Source organism: Falco biarmicus, chromosome 3 (assembly GCF_023638135.1).
Source record: "Falco biarmicus isolate bFalBia1 chromosome 3, bFalBia1.pri, whole genome shotgun sequence".
In the NCBI taxonomy this organism is placed as follows: Eukaryota; Metazoa; Chordata; class Aves; order Falconiformes; family Falconidae; genus Falco; species Falco biarmicus.
In genome coordinates this window covers 18,053,054-18,076,413 of record NC_079290.1, presented here as the reverse complement: position 1 = coordinate 18,076,413, position 23,360 = coordinate 18,053,054, and the positions used below count along the sequence as shown (strand labels likewise).

Below are 23,360 nucleotides of genomic sequence, written 5' to 3'. Positions count from 1 at the left end.
AACAAAATTTTTGAAACTCATATGGTAACCACACAGTGAGCAAGTAGCTACCATTGTAGCTTCCACTGTGGCTGGAAAGGTCTTTTAAAGGAAAACAGCCAAATCATAAATAAAGTGTACTAATAATTGCCATCAGCTAATCAAAGCGAAACACAGACTACCATTAAGGGGGAAAAGAACGTGCACCCTAGTAACTTTTTCCATTTTAGATTCAGAGTGAGAAAACAGACTACTTGTTTACATGTGATGCATTTATCCAGCCAGGAGCTATATGATAATAGTTTTAAAATATGCTGAGTATTATATAGGGAAAAAACGCCATGCACAATTGTCCTCAATAATTTATAATAACAATCACAAAACAAACAGCAACTCTTGCTCTTTCACAGCCTGACTGCACATATGGGGAGCACCCTAATATAATAAACTAGAAAATTAAAAGATTAAGAAATAGACCACGCAAAATCCATAATTTCTGTTTATTATGACTCAGTTTAAATCAGAGTCAAGTCAATACAGAACTTGAGCCAAAGTGGTTTTTGTCAGCTGGAACTCAGAAATCTTCTAGCTTCTTTGTAACCATCTGTGGGACTGCCAGAACGAAAGATACCAGTTTAGACCAAAACAGTGCTATTGCTTTTTTTTCCAGATATTTTAATGAAATGAATAATTTGTTTGTATTTCGTTGAAGGGAAGGTTTATTTCCTTTCTGTGTTCTCTTCTTTTGCAATTATATTCTTCGGTGTTTCATTATGTGTCCCCGACACTGGCACCAGAACCACAAGTGACTCAAGGAGACACAAGCAACCCCAGCATCGAGAGGAAGCAGCTGCACAATATGCATGAAAATCAGCATTTTTTCATAGGCCACAATTCTCTTAAAAGATTCATCAGTAACACTTTTTGCTGTATCACACCACTGGCCTACTTGTGTTATACCGACTTTCAGCAACAGCAAGCTGACAGCATTTAGCAGCGCATTAGTTACAAGCATGCTATTAAATTCCTTTTTGTTGGCCAATCTGTTTATTTTAATAGATTACAGTTTTCAAGCAAAGTAATTTACAACGGAGAGCCCCACTGCTGTGCAACTTGTGACATTTGCATTGTTTGTCACAGCAGCTGAAATGCAAGCAAAAAAGCTGTAATTCGCTACCCACATGGAGCGTCCCACAGAACAGCCATCCAGAACAGAGCAGCTCTTCCCTGCTGGAAAGTTTTTAAAGAAGTAATTTGTTTCCCTGTTACCCCTCTTTGCTACCAAGCTGCTCCACTTGCAATTGAAGTAGGTTTGCTTTACTACAATAAAGTTTCCATCCAATGAACTAGTTATTTCATGTTGAAATAAACTCTTCCATTTCCAAGTACAAGCTAACTAGCATATGATTTCACTGACCAAAAACAACACTGCATGGGCCAGGTCAACCAAAACCTGGGCAAACTTTGGGCAAAGAACAGGACTGAAACTCTTAATACACCCCAAATACATGGCTTATCATCAGCCTTTTGGTTTTGGTGCAGAGGCTCCTGCCTGCAGGGCATGACCCATCCCATCCTGAACTGGACACCTACAATACATCAGACAAAATATATTCTCCGGTGGTGTTTCGAACATACACAAGGGGGTCACGGTGTATGTAACCCAGGTGAAGTTGCCCAGCTGCAACATGGAAAGTCTACATTTAGGCAGAGAAATCCCATTTCAGGAATCCTCCAAACTTGTACGAAAACTGAGGCTTGAAGCCTGCAGGATAGCTGCAAGTGACCAAGCTCACCAGTACCCAAACCATTCCCACGTCATGTGGGGGACACATAGAAACATGACATACAAACGGATTTTGGCTTTCCCAGGACTTTGTGATCTGAAAAAATGTACAGCCGCAGGCCATTTATCTACTGCACAGAGAAGATGTTAAGGTTTCCAGTGCAGGCTGGGAAGAGTTTCTTTATTTGGGTTTTTTTTTAAAAGTCTGCATGACGGATTGCCCTGCTCCCCAACATGTCAATATAACCACCCTTGGCGTAAACTAACACAATCCAACAAAATAATTTATTTTCCCATAGGAACCATCCTCCCACTGTCTGTCTGCCTTTACAAGGGAAACAAGATCCTACAAATGAAGATGAGCCTGCTCCTCACACCTAGAATGCTTTCCTACAAGCAACGGCTCTGGTCACAGCCTCTCTCCCAGTCCTGCCATCCCTTAGGGGTTTTGATGCCCTCACAAAAGCAAGCGGGTAGAAGGAAAACAATGCCTTTCAGCATTCCTACACAAAACGGAGCAAGTAACTAATCAGTGAAAACCACAGAGAGAAAAAGTTACTTGCAGATTCTGCATGAAAGCCTACCTGAAACTTCACCAAAAGGGGCTTTTTTCCTTTTAAGATCCAACTGGTTTTTGATGTGATCTTTCATAACTAGGCAGTTGTACTGCAAAGCTAAATCAAGTGTAATCATTCTCCTCTTCCTATTCAAGGGCTCCTGTGTTCAAAAGGGGGTATTTCTGGGCTATTTTTTTCCTTTGACAATTCTATGCAGGGATTATTGGCAGCTCAATAGCTGAGGTGTGCAGAAAAGCCACCCTGGGGGAGGTAAGCCTCATCAGCTCTTTCTTCCCATCTCCCAGCATGTTAAAAGCAATCTGAGGCACAGAGGACAGCAGGAAAGTAGCATGAATGCAAATCACAGGGTTTTTTTTTTTTCTCTTAATGGATACTCTTATGCATCCCCATGTAGGGAAAATGACCTGGCAGAATCCCATTCTCCTCCCTTTCCTCCTCATTCCTACCTGGAAGCGACAGATAAACATTTTCAACAAAACTGCACAGCATCACCATGGTGCAAACAGATCACCCTGCCAAATCCAAGCAGCAGTGCTGCGCAAAGACAAGGCAGCGCTCCGTGTTATCACACTACCATCCTGCTCAGTGGCAACCCTCTTCCCAATGGGAACGGCAGCTGTAGGTCCAACACAGCAAATCTTACCTTGTTTTCTAAGCAGTCAATGGTGCCATTCAGTATACTTCATAACCCATTGCAATATAATCTCTTTATGGATAGATAATACTGATATTTACAGGTTTGGAAAGGCTTAAACCCTCTAAGCAAAAGCATACGGCCTTTTTCACAATCAAAGACATATAGATAAGACACTTTGATAAGCACAGCATCAAGAGCAGAACACAAAATGCATCGGGTTTAAAGTCTCAAATAATTTTGGTATTTCACAGCAAGTCAAGTCTTTGCCCACACAGACAGAACAAGCAACCCATGAAACCAGAGCAGCATTCATAGCTGCATCAGTATCTAAACCAACTGCTTAGATACCTATGCACTAAGGTGAAGACTGTTAAACCAGAACCCTCTCCTGCCAGTCCTCTTCACGCTGCTGCAAGAGGCTCATCTTGGCATCATCTACTTATAGGAGAGACACATTAGCACTCCACACGCCCTGCTGCTGCCCAAGGTCATGACTCTGAATTACATACCTGAGGCTCACAGACTGTCCTGCTCAAATCCTAGTGACTTGGGGGAGCAGGGCCAGCAGAGCTCACAGGTCTCTCTAGGTGGTGGTGTTTGTTTTGGTTGGGGAAGGTAGTTTTCCAAAACAAGCACAAAAATTAATATCCTTCTGCGTTCTACCACAGCTGGCTTTTAAATTCCAAGTTTGCCCAAATCCCTCCACTCCCCCAATACTATTTTGAAGCAACACTCTGGATGCCAAGGGTCCTGAACACAGAGACAAGTGTTCTTAACAGAGCTTTAACAAATATCAAATACTTTAAAAAAGGAGCTTGAATTCGTGTTGAGACCATTAACTGCAACCTGGAGTAGCTCTTGCTATTTTCTTAATACTTTAGGTTAAAAAATTCCAGAGGCTTAAGAATTTCAGAGCAGGATGGTAACTCCTCAATACTTTATTAAGGTCTTCAGTTTATATACTACTGTTCTGTCAGCTTGTCACTAGACCATGTAAAACATCAGAGAAGAAGGAAACAAGTTGGTTAGAAGTGCGACAGGCTCTTGGAACAGTATTAAGAGTTCTACTACACAGTGCAATTAGAATAGAGTAAAATAACAGCCAACCTATACACGTTGTCAAAATGAGATGAGACCATCCTTCCAGTACAGGTGTTTTACTCACAGCACTTCTTTATGCAGACATTCACAGAAGGGACTGAACAAGGAGTGGAAAAAATAAAACAAAGTGAGGATCTCTGAAGTTCAGGAAAGTTCAAAAAGGCTTAGTTTGCATACAAAACCTCAGTTAATTCCATAAATTCAAGTGCAAGTGGACTTCCGACTAACATGAATCACAAATGCCACCAATTTACCATGCAAATATTTTAATTGTTTAAATCACGCTCTTCCAAGCACGAAGAGACAGAAGTACCACCCCACGGTGGTATCTCCAATGACAATGACAAAGGACCACCTGCTTATAACTTAAATAATAAATTCCTGTTTTGTATAACTGAGGCTGAATACCCACAGGATATTATTAAGAATACCCCTCCAGCATCTAGTCTAATAAAGAAACACAGAACAGCTTTGCTGTAGTACAAAAGTTTACAGAAAGTTCAACGACTTAAAGACAATACAAAGCACGTTGTCTGATTTCAAATTTATGTAAAAGTACATGCATGAGAAAATACTGGCGAGAAGATTTGCATAACCATATAATCAGATGCATGTTCTTTGTCCCTAGAGATAACATACAGTCAAAAATACATTTATATTTTGTTACAATAAAAGACAGCATTTTAAAATAAACACAATTTCAGGTCTACCAGCCCTTTAATGTGAAAGATCCCTGTTAACCCAGGACAAACTGATAGAATAAAAAAAAAAAAAATAATGGAGCCATACTGAAGTCTCTGAACAAGCCTGTAGTGTTTGGTTTTCCTTTTATCAAGGAAAGAGGAGACAACAGAACACAGAGGAGCATTTTGTTAGTGCTCTCTTCTCAGTTACGTGTTTTAAAAAGCATGATCAGAGCATAAGGGATTACCTTCATCCATATACTCCAGGAAAACCCACCCTCCTCATGAGGAGACGGTACAGATCAGGCACAGATCTTCCCTTCCACATGAAGTAGCACCACCATCCACACAAGAATGGATCCTGCAGGCAAAGCAAGCTACCCTTACTGTATTCAGGGTGGCAGCTTGGCCCCAACAAGCACTTTCTCTCAGCCTCTAGCAAAGCCACTGTTCCTCTCAAATCACAAGTTATTTCTTCACGTTTGTCAAATATTGAAACTCCAGAAGTCACCTTCTTGATTACAGTATCAGACAACAGCCTGAAACACCCAAGATATCTTACCATGTGTCACTTGCCCTCCACGTTTTTGTGGTCAGCTAAATAGTTTAACAAGACAACACATGATTAATTTCTTCAAAGATATTTTAGTTCATTAATTTGACAAAAGCATTGGTTGCAGTACAATAGTTTGACATACAGTAACAGAACGTACTCAATTTACATGCACAAGCTATTTAACAAGAATACATGGTCTCTCCTATTGCCATTATAAAATTAACACTACTATGACAGCTGACAGCCTTCTGATTGTTCTCATGAGCTCTTAAAAAAGTGATGGAAACAGCGTTCCAGTTGGTACGATGGCAAAGAACAGAGATTTGGCCACTGCTGGAAGATTCCAATGAAGATGCCAGTACCGTAATGGGAAAGTGTTGGCATTACTGTAAAAACTGCTACAAAAAAGCTATGCAAAACTGTTCTGATACGTACTTCAAAGAACATATGGGAAATACTTACAGCTTTGTATAGAAACATAACAGAAACAAAAAGTACATGTAGGGGAAGAAACGTTACGAGTTTAAGGCAAAACAAATGTGTGGATGACTAAAAAAGCCTGATCACTGAGGTACTGTAAACCAGCAGCAATCTGTTGGGGAAGGAGCGCATAATTTTCTAGCGGAACTGGGTTTTGTGCATATCTTTTGTGGTTGGAGGGGTTTTTTTGTTTCTTTGGTTTGGTTGGTTTTTTTGTGGTTTTTTTTTTTTTTGTTTTGGTTGGGGTTTCTTGTTTTTTGTTTTTTTTAATAAAGCCTTCAACTTTGAAAACGCAAACCAAAACTCCTCTGCATTTGTGTTCTATGCCTGGCTGAGACTTCTTTCAGGTTTACAGTTCGGTCAAGATTTTCATGGTTTAACATACAAAGTACAGTATGTGCTACTAAGGACTGTATTTTCCAAGTCTGCTTTTCAAATAACAGATACAACACTGTCACCTTCATTAAACGTGGATGTTAAAAGATTCAGTACTGCTGTTAAAGGGCTTCTAGAAATGAGAACAGAGAAGTCAGATTTATGACCAAGAAATAAGCAAGGAGCACTGTAAAACATACACGTTACAATAAGACTTTTCCTATAGCAAATAAAAGTCACCAGGGGACTTAACTTTTTATTATTTTTTTAAACATTTCTTTATAGCTTTCAAAAGTGCTAACAATTCCAGCAATAAAACTTTCCAGGTGCCCTGGCTGTACCTCTCTTTTTAGTATCTTTTCCAAATAGTATTTAAACCGGTACGAAATCCTCCCCTCTAATCAACAGTTATCAATTTAACATTATGCTCCTGCAAGTCTGATCCTGAAGTATGATGAATACGCGACAGTTGTAATGAATTTATTCATGATTGTATAAAAAAAGCACAGTTAAATGTGACTGCACTGTCAGACCTATAATACACCAAATAAGACTGCAAAAACAGAAGGCAAAAAAAGGAAAAAGGCCTCAAGTCTCCTTTTTTCTGTTGCTTGGGTTTCTTTACTAATTCTCACGGCAAAAAAAAAAAGTAGCAAAGGTTTAATCTTAAATACAAAGTTATAATCTGCAAATCAGGTCCTCTAATCCAGACTGATGTTACATTTTTTTTCAACTGAACCACCCGTGACAAACCTGCAATGCCTCCACTTATTTACACTCCAAAGTGCTCCCCAGCCTCATCCACCCGATGAACTAGTCACACTTTATTTTAAGCAGAACAATAAAAGTTATTTGCGGTTTTGAAACAGTTGGTCTGAATTCTTTAATACCACACTCAAAACTCAGGAAGACAAATTTAAGAATCTCTCAACTCAATTCTCAAAATATCGTTCACAAAGGGGAAGAAAAAAAAGAAAAAAAGAGGCACGAATATGGACGTACAGGTGTTAAAACACCACTAAAAAAATCAGACTTGATTAAGAGCCTATACTGGAAACACTTACCTTGTCAAAGCATTAAAATGATCACCTCGGAAGATAATTCAGAGACATTCAGAACTGTGAAAAAAGGCAAACTAAACTGTCATAGATCGCTGAAATATCTAACCTAAATGCAGTGTAAATTGATGGCTGGTGAAGGGACAACCAGTCATCTTGCAAAACGAGGGACTTCAAATTACTCATCACCAACCTCCTGTAATAATCTGCATTGAAGGACCTGATGAACAGCAGTGAAATCTTTGTCATGCAATTACAACTGTTGAGCAACCAATATGCAACTCAAAGAGTGATACTGTCATCCATGATGGATTATTGAAGTAATAATCCATTAAAGAATAAGGTCAAAGGGAAAGTGGTAAACATCTTGCCATAAGTGAAAACACTTCAAAAATTTACAATTAAATAAAAAGTTAGATGATATCTTATAAAAAGAAGTACTGAACACAACAAAGCCACAATAAATTAGTGTTTCCATAAAACGACATGCTGAAGGTTTTGTTCCCAAGTCTATACATTTTTTTACTGTCTGTTAATTCCTAAATATTGACAGCATAATTGATAATTGAGGTACAGTAGTTTACATTTGTATACGTCTTGTAAAAAGGTTAATTTTTTTCTTCCAGTTTTTCTTCCTCATCTCCAAAGAACAACAAAGGAAACATTCCTAAAATGCAGCCAATGGTCACTCCAATAGCTTTACCCTAGAGAAAGGGGGGAAAAAGTTTCTCACTGATCAGTAGTTACTCATTCGCTGTGTTGCACCAGCACAACCAGGAAAACAGACCCTTTGTTCTAGTTTTCGGTTGGGAGCCATATTTTTCTTAGCATGCAGACCAGAAACACAATCTATGAGACACACACAGGTATGACAACGTTGGATATAGCATGTGCTGTGATAAAAGACAATTCTGAATAAAGGGGAGGGGAATGACCAATGAAGAGCTGCACAGGTGATAACAGAGGAGACTGATTCAAAGGATTAGTAGGATGGCCAGGAAAGTGGAAGGGGGGAGCAACACTACACCAACACACACCCCCTCCCCCCCCCCCCCCCCCCCCCCCCCCCCAAAATGCTACACACATTTTCGGTGCAGTTAAAAAAACAAGCTTGTATCTGGTAATGTAAATTATCAGAGTCAGGAATGAGGAATTCCTTGCAAACACGATGGCTTGCAAAGGCACAAGGTGAAGACAAAAAAAAAAGTAATTGGAAAATATTTTGCAATTGGCCTAGAAGTAAAAGTCAAAAGCAAAGGAAAGACAATGGGCAACATCCGAACCACATCACCAGCAGAAGGTGGAAAGTATTGAAAAATTTGAGACAGCGAGCGAGAGAAAACACTACTGTACAGGCAAAGGTGCTCAGACGTCTTTTCACAGAAAAATGCTGTGAATGAACTGCAGTGCAATGACAGGCTTTTGCCACACAGACTCCGCTTCCACAGAGAAGACTTAATGTCGAACAGACTAAAGGGCAGCCCACAACATGCTAGTTTTTCCCTGCTCAATGCTTTGATCTAAAAAGTGCACTAAAAGCAGACTTTCCCCCCCCTCCCCCCCAACTTGTCCTCAGAAAGTGCTATTTCTCTCCCCTTAGATCTGCAAAGGTATTTTTCCCCAAGAAGGTTCATTCTGGCAAAGTGAAAGAAGCACCTGTTCCTTTATTCAGCTTCTTATAATCTGTTTCTTTAATCAAAATAAACTAACACTCTCATTGCTGAAGTGGGACTACTTCAAATGTTTAAAATGTTAATTAAGTAATCACCCTGCAAATGAATTTGCAAGATTAGTGTCCCGCAATTTTAAACCCAGGCAGTGAATATTACTCAAATGCTAAAAGTTTACCCAGGGGAAACTAATTTCATATCCAAGCTAATTATAGAATATTAGAAATTAATATATACTAGAACAGGTATAGGAATAGCAAGCACCTGACAAAGAATGTATAGGAGTAAACTTCTATGGGGTCATAACTTTCAAATAAACTATCCTATCACAGTAGGCAGAGCTCAGCCCAGGCACCTGCACAGCATACATGAAGTCATTGCAGAGACTTATCCATGTTACTAGACACGCATGGCTTGTTGCATACAAAAAACACACCCAAGCTCAGAACAATCCAGTCTCATGATGCTCCCTGACATAGGCTCACAACTAAAGTTTCCAGGAGATGTGCAAAATGGTGGTGGTCAGTAAGGATTTAATGGCAGAAGTGACAAAAAGGATTTATCACATACGATTCAACAGAAGTTCAAACAAAAAAAGCTCCACACAAACAGTGCCTACCTAGAGCATACTCACCAAGTGTGCACTGAGACGCGTTTGCCACATATCAGCTTGTTTGGGTGTCAGATCGGGGATAGACAGACCCAGTCGTGAAGCTAAAGCTTCTACATAACCTGCAAGACTAGAAGAACAAGAAAACAAGAACAAACAGTTTTGGATCTGACTGTATCTTCTAGTGAGGATTTTGAAATATCTGAAGCACTGAACTCAAAATGAATAGAGCTTTTCCTTCAGCATACTGATAAAGCCATTGAGAGGTAAATAAGGGGAAGTGTTCAGACTTCTGATGGTCACATTTTGCAGTTAGTTAACTATCCCACCGATTTAATATGCAGTATTTCCAGAAAAAAAACTTGATGCAGTAAGACATAACTGGTGTGAATATTACCGTGTTTTTGCAGAGCTGGAGGAAAGGTTACACAATCACTAGTTAGTAAAAAGCCTTGTTATTCGCAGAAAAAAAGAAATATCAGAGGGACAGTAGGGGAAAAGAGATGCAACAGCCAGCTTTACTTTCACTAATTACACAGAAGCTTCCTTTAAAACATTAAAAAAAAACCCACATCAGCTGCATCTGTTTATATCAGAAATAGGTATGCCTCGATCTGAAGATACATAATTGTTTTATCCAGGGAAAAGCAAATGTCTTCAGATCTAGACATAATCTGAGGAGGTATATTAGGTCCATTTTATCACACCAGGGTATTATATAACAAAAAAAATTATTTTTCCACTTCATATTTTAATGGCACACTTTGTAGAAATTCTAATACTTCTTTAAAAGCAAGCATTACCTACAGACTACACTGAATCAGGTTAAACAACATCCCAATTCCACCACTTAAAATATATAATACCATAATAGCGAGACTGTTATTCTGTTTCAGAACTATCACATGGCAGTTTTAAACTTGACAAGAACCACCTAATATTCCAACTTTTTCTCAGCAAGGACAGAATACATTTCTACAGACATATAGTTTACAGAAGCAAAATTCAAGAGCTAGGAAAAAAAAACCAAACAAATCAATTTCAACAGTTTATATGTTCTAGCTCAGTAGCACCAATAGTGTATGGAAGAGAGGGGAAAAAAAAAAATATTCTTAATACAAGTTCAGACATACCCCAGTCCAGCTAAATCTGAAACGAGGTTTCCCAAAGCTGCAGCTGGAGGGAGGAAGAGGGAAGAGAAGGGGAGAAGAAAGCAAAGTAGTATTTTAATAACAAATAAAACCAACCAGCTCCCGTCCCTCACCCCCTGCAGCGGCCCTTACTTTACTCAGTATATATAGCACAAAAGATTACTAGAGGTTTTTTCTGACCTTATTACAGTTTGCAATAACAGCAGCGGAATAACAATAACAGGAAGTCCAACTATTTTTCTGAACTTACCTGAAGAAAACTTGACAAATACAAATAAAAACTTGACAGTGACACCTGAAAAAATTCAATGTAGTGACTTTTCAGCTCAGAATTAAAAGCAGCCATGTATGACTGCCAGCTTCACACAGCTAACGCTGGACAGCCAGCAAGGCTTTCCAGTGCCTGCAGGGGCACTGGAAATAGAAGGAGCCGTTATTCACATATGTAGCATTGATAAACACCTCAGTATACCCATGAGCTGTGTCAGTTTAGGCATAAATACTGTACTTATGATGGAATAAAGTCACACACTTAAAACACAGGATTTTACAGCAGATCTGGTTGAGATAAGAGTCACAAGCAACAGAGGGCTGCAAATCTCCGAATTATTAACTCGTTCTGCTATATAAATTTTCATTTAAGCTATCTGCATGCTTTTGAGCAATGCTGCACCTGCAGTTGGTGGACCCGTGAGCAGGGTTTTTTCCCTGGCATTGCAGAGGCACCAAAGCTGTTGAGCAGAGCTTATCAGTTTTGGCCCAGTGCAGGAGCAGGGGGGCTGCCTGGCCCTCCCGCAGTATCACACGGAGGCAGAGGAGCCACCAAGAACACCAGCCAACACAGCAAAAGGACACCAGCACCAATCTTCACATAACACTGCAAGCAAACAGCAACTTACAAATGTGTATATACACATACATAAATAGCAGATCCTAGGGAATTTAGAGCAGTTCTATTACAGAAATGCAAATATGCTTTAAGTGACCCAGGATTTGAACTTTTAGATTAAAACTGGCAACAAGCATTTCAAAAGCTATTTGAACTGAAATTCCATTTCTGCAAATGGAGTATGTCCCTGCTTCAACTATATGTTGTTTCTTTATTAGGAAAGGCAGCTGCAAGACCAAGAAAGCGACATTTACAGCCCTGTGGCCTGCTTTCAGCCTAAAATATAGGCATGTGCCATGTTAAGTCTACACATACTGCATTTTTATTACTTGCCTGCCATAGTTGAAATTCCTAGGACAACTCCAATTGACAATTCTATTTGGGTTCCCTGAAAAATAAAGAGTTTTCTTATTATTTGAGGGATTTGGAATTAGAATAGATTATATTGATTCAACTGGCAAAAGTATTGCTTACCGCTTGTTTATGTTAAAATTAAAAGGATAAATAGACATTACTTCTACTAGATCTGCACTGCTCCTACCCTCCTGGAGTATATATTTCCTGCTAAGACAAGAGCCTACTTCTGATATTCTTTTAATATTTTATAGTTTCATAATGCCCGCCTAATGGAGAAAACCATAATGCCTATCTCTGCATACTATTTTCCCCACTAATTCTCAGCTGAATGTACAGCTCTGAATGCAAACTTCTACAAATACTGAGCAAACAAATAAAACACAGTATTGTAGCTCCTTACTTTTTCAGTTGAAGAAACAAAATCACAGTGAACTGCAGGATGAAACAGCAGTGTGTAGTCCAAAGATGACAGACAACGTGCGTGAATTAAAACAAGACATGTTCCAGTTGGATATAAGAAAACATTTTCCACTGTGAGGACAGTCAAGCATTGGAACAGGTTGCCCACATAGGCTGTGCAGTCTCTGCCCTTGGATCTTCTCAAGTCCCATAGGATAAAATGATCAACAACTTGGTCAGGCCTTACAGCTGATCCTGCTTTGAGCTGGTAAGACCAGTGACCCTGAGAAGGTCTTGAGCAGGAGCAAGACTAGAGACCTAGTAGGTCCCGCAGTCCTTTCCCACCTGAATTATCCCATAATTAAGATCACACTATCAACAATGATTCTACAGGAAGAAGAGTTATGTTTGACCTTTTATAGACCTTCCTGTTCCACTAGCCCATTTAATCTTCCAAATAAACAGGAAAATATCTCAAGAGCATTACTCAGGAATGCCAGACTACATCAGTACAAATCAACATCAGCACTAACAGTGCCTGCATCACTCAGAACAAAAGGGACACATCAGTAAAACCCCTGAAGGCCTATTAATCACACATACTTATCACATTATAATCAGTCAGTACAAAAATATATCACCTTCATGATTATAAATGTGCCTTACAGCATAAATTAGGAGAGGGAAAAAAACTCCCAAGCCTCTTAATTCAGTAAAATTTATTACAATACCAGCTTTCAGAAGGAACACTCCTTTGCAGAATGCAAAGGCTGAACAGAGCATGGACATTTTCTTTAAAAAAGAAAAATTAAGAGAGAATTTAGCAGGTTGATACAGACTGAACAGAATCTTCCTGAAACTCTCATAGTCTAGTCTATTCTGGTTGAACAACATAAATCTAAGTTGATCAAGGAATTAAATAATGAACTTACCGCAGCAATCATAATTGCGTTATCCAAAAATCCAAACCCTACAAAAGGTAATGCATTGTGGAAGAACACTAAAAGAAATAAGTAACAAAGAAAATAAACATTTAGAGGAGTTCACTAGTTCACACTAACAACTGAAATGTCAGTCTAATACTGCCTTCAAGAGGAACAAAGACAACATACACAAAATCCCTTTCCTACTACTTCTACCAGTGACCTTTTTTATTTCTGGCAGGTTTGGTAAAGCCCTTTGCCACATGTAAGTGTTACTAATAGCTTGCGACGAACCAGTTAAAAGAACTTACTTTGCAAATACTCTCACAATTTTGGATAGAAGCCACTTATACCTACTAGTGGATAAGAGAAATACTTAAAACTATGCAAGTTTGGTACTATTTACAGTCCTTCCAACCAATGCTGCAGTATTACTGAAGATTCCCAAACTGTGTTACCAGACTCCCTGCATTCTTCTCTTGCTTGAAATAAAGCCCTTTTCTCTGCAAGTCCCTCTTTATTCCTGTGCAAGAGGAGCTCCATCTTCACATATTCCTAAAACTTCGTATTGTAAAAGTATTGCCTTGAGCTAGGCAATTCTTATCAAAACTCCCCCAGCTAAATCTGCAAACGCTAAGGTGGTTTTGGCCAGCATGTCATACAGCATTAACTACCTCACTATTATAACCCAAACTTCTGTATCTTGATTTTTTTTTTGGGGGGGGCACTATGCTGGGAGCAAGTTAGACTTGAAGCTGCTCCTCAATACACTGTTCAATCAATACAATCAATCAATACAATCAAGTTTCGCTTTTTATTTCATGCGTTTTTTCTTTTGATTCCTGAAATTCCAAGTAAACTCTATTTGAAAATATTTTCTATTGCAGGAACTTGGAGCATGCTGGTCTGCATAATTTCTGACAAGAAGCACAGCAATACTGTATCATTCCCTTTCTGTCCTGCTCCATTTTCTCTCTCAAGTTTTAGCTTGTAAGCTTCTGATGGAGATGGGATTGAATTTGCACATCATTGCCTCCAGCTGAGTTTCAAGGGGCTAGCTCCATAAAACTAAATACAGTACTGAGAGCAGACTACATGACTAAAAATACAGCTTAGAAAGTTAAACTTTTCTATTTTTTTAATATTTATCATGCATCAGCTGTTTAGGGTTTCCCACACACACACTTCACATGGGACCAACAATTCCTGTATTTCATAAATTTATAGAGAGGCAAACACAGGAAGAGGGAAGCAAGAAGCATGCATGAACCTTACAGTCACATGACAAGAAACTGGTATGAGTCCCTTTTGGATTGACCTCTCGTAGACAGCACGAATCCATGACCATATAAAAAACAAAGCCACACGCAAGAGATCTTCCATGTTTAGATACTACAACATGTTTGGATTTCTGTAACTACTTTGTAAGAATACACATACCTTCTAAAATGCACAGGTAAAAGACTAAAGCACAGAATGTATGAAATTTTCCAATTATTTTTTTTTAACCATCGCAGGACAACTCCCCCCCCCCCCCCCCCCCCCCAAAAAAACCCAAAAACACACTATAAGTAACAAAAAAGCACATAGATATGTCCAGTATTTTCAAAATGTGTGTACCAAACTCTGGAGCTACAAAGGGAGCTCAAATTCCTATCAAAACTGACAGAATTTTGGAATCCATGGAGTAAACAGAACCCCAGGGACCAAGCAAAGAAAACAAAGAAAAATAAGTGTAGATACTTAGAACATGAAGATATTCAACTAAATACATTTGCTCACTGAAGGAGTACAAAAATTACAAGAATACACTGATTTGGAAACTAAATCAGAATTTGAATGACCATGGTATTATAAAGAATACCAAATCTATTTCCAATTTCTCCTCAATTTTATCCCACTTCTCATTCCATTTAAAATATAGGCAACTAGAAGCAAGTCAATAGTTTTAAGCTTAAATACAAAAAAACCCCACAAGGTACTGCAGCACCAACTCCACTTGGCTTAGGAAAACAATGTTTGCTGCTGCCTTTGAACAGCACGCCCTCATTTGGGTTTTCTGTCCTACTTTTCACTGAATGCTGCACATTCTCCAGCTGAGGTGTTACAAAATAAAGAAGGCAGGGTGACTGTTGGTGCTTGCTTTGGTTTTCTGTTACTCCATACAGCAGGGATGAGGACAGACCAGCACTTGTAGGAGAAAGATGAAGCAATTCAAAAGACAGACTGCACGAGTACTGAACCACATTCAACAAACATTCTTCTTTTACCATGTTTCAGTTGTCCTGGAGATGGTGGTGCAACCTCCAACTTCTCTAGAGAAGTCAAAATGAAACGAGAAAGTTAGCTAGTTCATCGCAAATTCAGTTTATAATAAAGTGTCTACCAAATTACTAGCAGGCAAAAGAGCAGTTAACATTATTTAACAGCTTTCAAATTTGAAGAAAAATGCTTCACATTACTTTTTTTTAAAAAGATATATTAAAAGCCAAAAATTCTTACAATATTACAAGATTAAAGTAGTATAAGTGATTATGCAAAATAACAGCACACATTAGAAGCAGCCCAACAGCCATCTTTATTACTGAAAATTAGAAAAATACAGTAAAATTAGAAAAAACATGACATCTAAGGAGAATTGTATTTTATTAGGTTTTAGAGGTCCTCTAAGCATGCAGCAGACAACCTTCTTTCCTCCAGAGACAGTCTGCAAAACACCCCCTACCATTTCAGTTCTGATAAAAATCTTTTAACAGCTAGTAGAAGAATAAAAGAAAAATACTACGATGACATTAGAGACCACCGATTTCAGCAACAGCAGATCAAGTTTAGTCATTTGGTCATGATTCAGGTATCCTGGCTTCAAACCAGTAAGACCTTGGAAGGACCAGGCCATCATTCCTGAGCCTGACAGAGTACTCTATAGGAGACTAATGCAGTCTGTTAGAGGTGACACACAGAATGCAGCAGCAGCAGCAACCCACTTCATAAGGCCAAGGGAAAGAAAACAAGCTACTTTTTTAGGCTTGTTGTGGTTTTTTTTTTAGATGTGGGTATTGAGCACAAGAACTCTTTCCAAAGCAGATAAAAATGTTGCCCCAATACTTTCCAGTATTCTGAACCCTTAGCTTTTGACAAGTTGCTTCCATACTTATGACTAGGTAACTTCTACAGGCAAAGGTAAAAAATGGTAAAACATGAGAGGAGCCTACAACACTACCTCAGGTTTTCAAATTTGACTTGGGGCAGCCAAGAACATAAAAAGACAATGCTGCAAACACGGGCTATAAATCATTTCAGCATGTCTGAACAGTGCAGACCAGAGTGACTATCCCTGCATCCAAACCACTCCATATTCAAAGCTACTGTAAAGGAGAAACTAAAATATTCACTTGAATTAAGTTTGGGGAAAAAAGATAGTGAGACCTTAACACCAGTATTCAGCCAATCAGGACACCTACTTCCAAAATAATTTCATTAATGTAAGGTCTTAAACTGTAACAGCTTTCAAGCTTTAGCAATTATTGAAGAGATGCTTCTTCCCTCTGCCCAACAGATACTAACTACCTAAGGTCTACAAACACCAGTTGTACTCATCACGCAAGCAGTAGAACTACAGCCCAAGTATTACAGAAATAAACATGATGCTAGAGGAAGAACAAAAGACCATTCCAGGGTAAACAGAGGGGAGACCTGCACGGGCCAGTCTTCCAAAGCCACGGGCGTCACTGGTGCCCGACAGCCAGGAAACATCAGACCAGAATTTTCAGCTTGTGTTCAGGAAGGACGAGACCAGGGATGAGATGCATGTTCCCCAACACAAACTTCTGCACTTGTCTGCATATGGTCTCCTTCCTTCCTAGTTTAAGTGAAGCTTTTACTGAAGAACGGGGTAAAAAAAAAAAGAGAGCTATCTATATACACCAGCACTGCCCTTTCAGCAGCTTTTCTGAGACAGCAAATTCATACAACAATGGGGAAAATCAGAGACACTTTGAACCGAAGAGATTAACAAAGGCCACCACTGCCAGAAGCTCAAGATGCCCTGGGGGTGACCAGGCAACTTAAGCCAGCACCCTCACATTCCTGATGAAGCCTTCCTAGCCTCCTCTTGCTCCATCCTGCTGGATGCCAGGGAGAGAATGAAAACCCAAAATCATGAACTCAAGCACAAGAGGTCACTGAGAAGGTGCTGCCCTCCACAGCTTTCTGCTCCAACGGGAAGCTATCACACTGACCAGCATGGTTCCTTCGCTTCATGTGACACTGCCACTGAAACCATCCCTGCTGAAGTACCACCTGTTCTTCAGATCTAGTTCTCCATATACAAGGGTTTCATGATAAAAAGCTGTAACAGCATGAACAAACTTCCAGAAAACACTCTGTTCCCCTCTGAGGAAGACAGCTTTTCATAGTTTGCCTTGGTCATGATAACCAGTTAAGTGTTTAGGGTACCAACACAGAAGACTATTCGCTTTGTCACAAAATACTACAAAGCTCAAGAAAATCAGTCTTGAGGATTTAGCCACAACTGATTTCCGAGTTTGACAGCACATGACAGTCTACATAATTACACTCTATTCAGTGTAGCTAGAAAGCTATTTAAATTAAAAAAAGAAAAAAAGGTAAAAACCAGGGCATAATTGATTTTAGAAAGTTATTATCCAAAGGAGGAATTGAGGGCGAACGTTTGGTAGGAGGAAAAAAAGCACTAAAGTCTTTCACATCTATGAATAATGGGAGTTTAAATCACATTAACTACACAGGACATTAATCTCTTCCTTCAAACATAAGTCAAGGACTATCTTGGGATGGTTTAAAAAGGAGGGAGGGCTGGGGGACACTACTTTGGGGTTAGAGGAAAGATGAGTTGGTGCAAGGTAGAGGGAAACAGCAAGGGATCAAACATAAGCAAAAATTACATTGACTAAACCTGTTTCAGTATCGTAACATTCCTGGTAAATAGCCATTTTATGAAGCAGGACACCCAAGGTGCTTCAGCACCACTAGGGTGGTAACTAAGGACAGAGTGGTGCCACCATGCTCTGGAGACCAGACAGCTCTTGTCCAGCCATAGGAAACTCCTGTGTAGGTAACAGCATCTTCCTGACGCAGCCATAAGAACTTTCTTTTATAAAAGAGTCTTGCTAAATTCATCTGGAAGCATGCCTGACAGTTTTTATTTCAATGATGAGGGACGCACTAACCCAGGAAAAGAATCTGGGATCACATGTATTAATGAGACAGAGATGGAAGTCTGACAAACTTCAGATAACTAGTGCAGGTCAACCCTTCTCACACTCCAGAGAAGGAAGCTCCAACCCTGACACCCTCTCTGCCGAAGCCAAGACACATCTTTAGCCTGGGGAGGTTATCTAGTCCCACCCCTGCACAAAGAAGGGCCAAATCAGACCAGGTTCTCTTCAGGACCTCGTCACATGGCACCTGCAGGACCAGGCTCAAGGGAAAAGCCATCACTCATGGAGCACCAAAACCAGCCTTTAAAAACAAAGATGACTTCGCCGACGGCTGCAGTACACTCCAACACAGAGATACAGAGCACTGCCCGCTATGGAGAAGGGGGCTGGGCCAGTTCAGCTCCACTTGCAGAGGCCAACGCTTAGTTTAAAGCTGGGACACTGGGAGAGGTGGGAGGGGGGAATAAATAAATGAAAAAAGAAAGCAGGAAAACTTAAACAATTAAATAACCACTGTGTCATGAAAGGCAAGAACCTTTTTACAGCACCACTCCCAATATCACCTCTTTAAAGCATAATATACTTTAAAACTCTGCAAGATACAAAGGCACCTGGGGAACATATCTCAGAGACAAAAAGAGTCTTTAAAGCAAATTTTAAAACTCTTGACAGTGTTTCAGAACAGTGTATTTACTCATAAGAAACTGTCCCAACTAATCAAATTTTCAGGGCTTAGCAAAAAAAAAACAAACACAAAAAAACCCCCACAAAAATGTTCAGAGAGTACAGCAAAGGAAACATGTCCCTTGCTTGTTTTACTGGAGGGAAAACAAAAATTCAAACTGCAAACCCCCCTTTCAGTAACAGAATTCAGTCAGAATCCAACAGTTCAGAGTGTAAATGTCCAGGGAAAAAACTAAAGTACTCCAGTATTGCATTTCACAACAGCTATTCACCAGCTCGTCCTGTGCCACAGTGCTGAATAAGACTAGCATTCATCTTATCATAGAAGGAATAAAATGAAATGGCAGAGTAAGGAATACTGCTGTTTTCTAACAGATGTTCAATACCATAAATGAAGTTATAAACCAAAGTTCAAATGCAATACAGGTCATGAGCCCTGAATTAGCAAAGCCTAGGAAGCAGAAAAAAAAAAACCCAACAACAACCAAACTGCCTCTTAAATCTGTTCTTGATCTTTTTTGAATTTACAGTATCACTTTTTTGCTAACTAAACATTTACCCTTTAAAAAAAAATAGAGAGAACCTGGGGATAATCTAAAATTGTTGACATAAACATAACCATTACCCACAACTTGGCCCAAATCCAGAAAGTTAACTCTGCCAACTGCAGCCAATTTAAACCAAGACAGTTATGTGCAATTTAGTTTTAATATTACTATTCTTAGCTGACAACTGTACTGACAGGTAACAGGGGTGCATTTATTCAGATAGAAAACAAACAAAAAACCCAACAAAAACCAAAACAACCAAAACCCAGAAAGCTATCATTACCAGGTTTTGAGTTAACAATTACTTTTAAGGACTGGCCTACAAGCAATCTTGCAAGCGTGAAGGCAGGTATTATTACCTTTTGTTCAAGTTGCAGCTAACACTGCCAGAAAATTTTATAGCTAAATCTGTTACTGTCACCCAGGGGCAGAAAACACGTAGCAGTGGTAACAGGTACTGTGGCTAGGACTATGCTAGGAAGATACGTGGCTACAGCCGAGTACTGTTAAACCCAAGACAAAAGTATGAGCACTGTTTTATAAATAGTGACCAAATTGTTAAGATTAATGACTTAACAATTAATATCAAGAAGGCAAGGAAGAGGAATATGAAGATTATTAATAATTTAGATCCGTTCTAACCTCACTGTAGGCTGTAAGGTTAGTATCTCATCTGGAAGTTAGGGAGGGGTTTCTCTCAAATTCATGAATCTGTTTCCTTCAAAAAGCCTGTCCAGGTCATTGCAGCAAATCATTCAGATACACATAAAGACAGCAAAAGTTCTTAGTAGACACAACAATTGCTTTGATTTCTTGTTCTGTGCAAGAAGAGGTAGTCCTTTACGTGGCGAGTTCATAAGAGGATCTTCAAGCCCAAAATTCTGGATTGGAGCCTAGAAATGAGGTGTGTATTATTGCTTTGTTCCATATCTAGAGGTGGATCCTTAATAGTAAATTCTGACTATGATGTACAAGTTCATGCAAGGAATAAGCTCATCAGGCTCATCCCCAACATCCTTTGTTCCTATGTTTTTCTCGACATTTTAACAAAAACTGCAATAGTTTCAGTACGTACAGCAAAACACTAACTTGAAAAATCATGTCCACTGATCTTCAATTGGATTCCCTAAATATTCCAGATGGGGAAAAAACAGTCCATGAGTTGACAGCAAAAAAATATTCTGCATCATTTGTTATAACTCACAAATGGTTTCCTGTTACTACAGCAATTAAAGCATGAAAGGATGCTGACTTGTGCAGTGCTAAAAATAAACTTGGCTGTTAGCCCGTTCAGTCATATGCACACAAGAGAAAGCTGAGCAAAGCCTTGTAAGACATGAATAGACAGAGGACATGAGAGAATAATTTCTCCACCACCTCTGAGAAGGTAACCATGTTCAAACAAACATTCTAGATGCATATAAATAGGACACTGAAGGGTTTGGGGTTTTTTATACTCTGTAATACTGTAGAAAGTTACACAGTGATTATGTTCCATCTCCCTCCTTGAAACACCTTGCAGTAGCAGAACAGATGAATTATTGTCTTTATTTGAAACTACTGATATACGTACTGGAACAAGGGCTGAACAAGCTTTGCAGGAGTGCCGTTGTTCCCCTGCCATCAACCAACCAACCCCCTCAGAACAAAACCTAGGAGTGATTTCAGGCATAGTTCATTCCTGGGGTACGCTCCAAGCAGGTGAGCAGCCCAGACATACGGGCCCCAGGACAAACCCAGGGCTAAGTGCCACATACAATGGATGCAGTCAGCCTGCTCCAAAAGAAAAACCAAAACAACCTATGATTTGGAATATAACTACTCTGCACTACCTCACCTAATGGTCGTTAGTTACTCCCTAGAATGGATGCATTTAGCAACAGAAATGTACATTTCCCATCAGATGCAGGATAGTCTAGATTTCAGTATCATAGAACTTAATTTGAACTTTATCTGCAGCGCTGGATATTCACCACCAAATATTTTTAGTATAACATACACTTATCCTATTATCCCTCCCAAAACCATGATACATCATTCATATCCTTTTAAAGATGTTTAATGAATCACAGAGTCCTAAGGTGGAAACCCAGACTGGAGATCTAGGAGAAAGCATAAAATGCAAACAGGTATCCAGAAACTCAAATCAGTGTCTTCATCGTTAAGAGGGTCTTTTTCCTGATCTAATCAAATTCTCTGTCAGTGCCTTACAAACTTAGAAGGTCAGCCTTTCATTTCCACTCAGACAGGTTCACACCAAACTAGGGTTTGCAATGGTTTGCTTAACAAGGTCTCCAACTGGAGCTGAAAAAAATTAGAAATAAGATACCTGCCTAAAGAATCAAGGGGGTTAATCTGCTAAAATAATGACAATGCAGAAACGACTTGCAGTTTTTAAGAGATGCATGGTAAGGGTAGAAATACAGAGTTTAAGCTGTCTCCTTCAGAGAGAAATGGAAAATGTCATTAAAACAGCTGAAGTTTTATATAAAAATGCCAGAAACACAGTAACATTGACAGGAGAGTGAACAGGAACAATAATGTGGTGTTCTGATCTGTGCATTCCAGAAGTGAATCATTATATATTAAGAAAAAAAAAAACCCAACAAACCTAGGTACTTGAGAGTTGCCAACAAATAAACTAACTGTAGCAATTCCCTAACCAGTGAGCCACCCCCGGAGTCAAAATTCCGTACCTCAAAAAAATCAAAAACTCATCAGCCCAAAGGCAGGCTGGCTCTTCTTCCCCTCTTCCATTTTCAGTGCTCAGGGACTGCAACGAGTTCTCAGGAGCTGGAGGAGGGACACCTCCCATAGCAAATTCTTCGCACTCTTCTCCCTTTGGATGAACTAATCTTCCCCTGGGATTATCAACACCCTCTCCACTAGCTATGGAAAAAGACCAGATAAGTACATCAAAGTAACATCAGACCGGAATGAATCTCATTCAAATATACTCCCCTGTTTAAGTAAGGTGAGGTGTTGGCAATTCTGTATCAGCACTGATTTTTCTTGGGCCTCTCTGGTTCGAGGTAAGCATCTATCAACTATTTCACTGCTTTGCAGTTGAGCAGAGCAGCAGCTCAGCCACAGCACCGAACTGGAAACAAGACCACAGTACCTATGTATCATCATGGTGCGAGATTAGGGTTTTGGCTGTCCTCCGTAGCAGGTTCACGTAAGAGGACAAGCAAAGCAATTCTGTGGGACACCACAAAAGATTTGTTAACAAGAATTATCAGAGTTCTGCACACAGCCATAGAGATCTGATCTAGCAGAAGGCTTTCGTCACCTTTAAATACAGCAGTGTTAGGCATCACTGATGCCTACATATGAGTGTTCATGAAATATCTGGGGAGTTATAGATACAATTATAATATTCTTTATTTAATCATTTTCCCTCCAGACCACGTTTGAAAAGAAATCTGAGAAGGTGGTGACAGATGAGTTTATTCCCACCCCTCCTCGCACCTGCCCAAAACCACACTTGTTTCTCCAGGAAAGAAGGGAGATAGGGGAAAGGTAATTTATGAATAACAGGGAGCAGAATTGGCTTTCAAGCCAGGGCACATGATCTTGTGCTTGCAGCCAGCAGCGGATCCCCTTGGAGGGCAAAGCTTACTTAAGACAGTCTGTGCAGCACCCAGGGGGGAACCAGGACACTCCCTCCTCTGCTGCCCTAGCACAAAACTGAGTGT

General features: G+C 39.6%; 1 protein-coding gene across 2 annotated transcripts in view; it reads right to left on the bottom strand.

Moving 5' to 3' along the window:
* Positions 1-5,389: 5,389 nt before the first annotated feature.
* TMEM65 (transmembrane protein 65) overlaps positions 5,390-23,360 on the bottom strand; it is a 32,790-nt gene continuing 14,819 nt past the window's right edge. For both annotated transcript variants that reach the window (XM_056331600.1, XM_056331601.1), the window contains 6 exons: positions 15,503-15,547; positions 13,242-13,309; positions 11,887-11,941; positions 10,647-10,689; positions 9,538-9,643; positions 5,390-7,937 (listed from right to left, as the gene is read on the bottom strand). In XM_056331600.1, the coding sequence (XP_056187575.1) occupies positions 7,842-7,937; positions 9,538-9,643; positions 10,647-10,689; positions 11,887-11,941; positions 13,242-13,309; positions 15,503-15,547 (413 nt within the window). In that variant the 3' untranslated portion in view covers positions 5,390-7,841. The remainder of the gene's footprint in view (positions 7,938-9,537; positions 9,644-10,646; positions 10,690-11,886; positions 11,942-13,241; positions 13,310-15,502; positions 15,548-23,360) is intronic.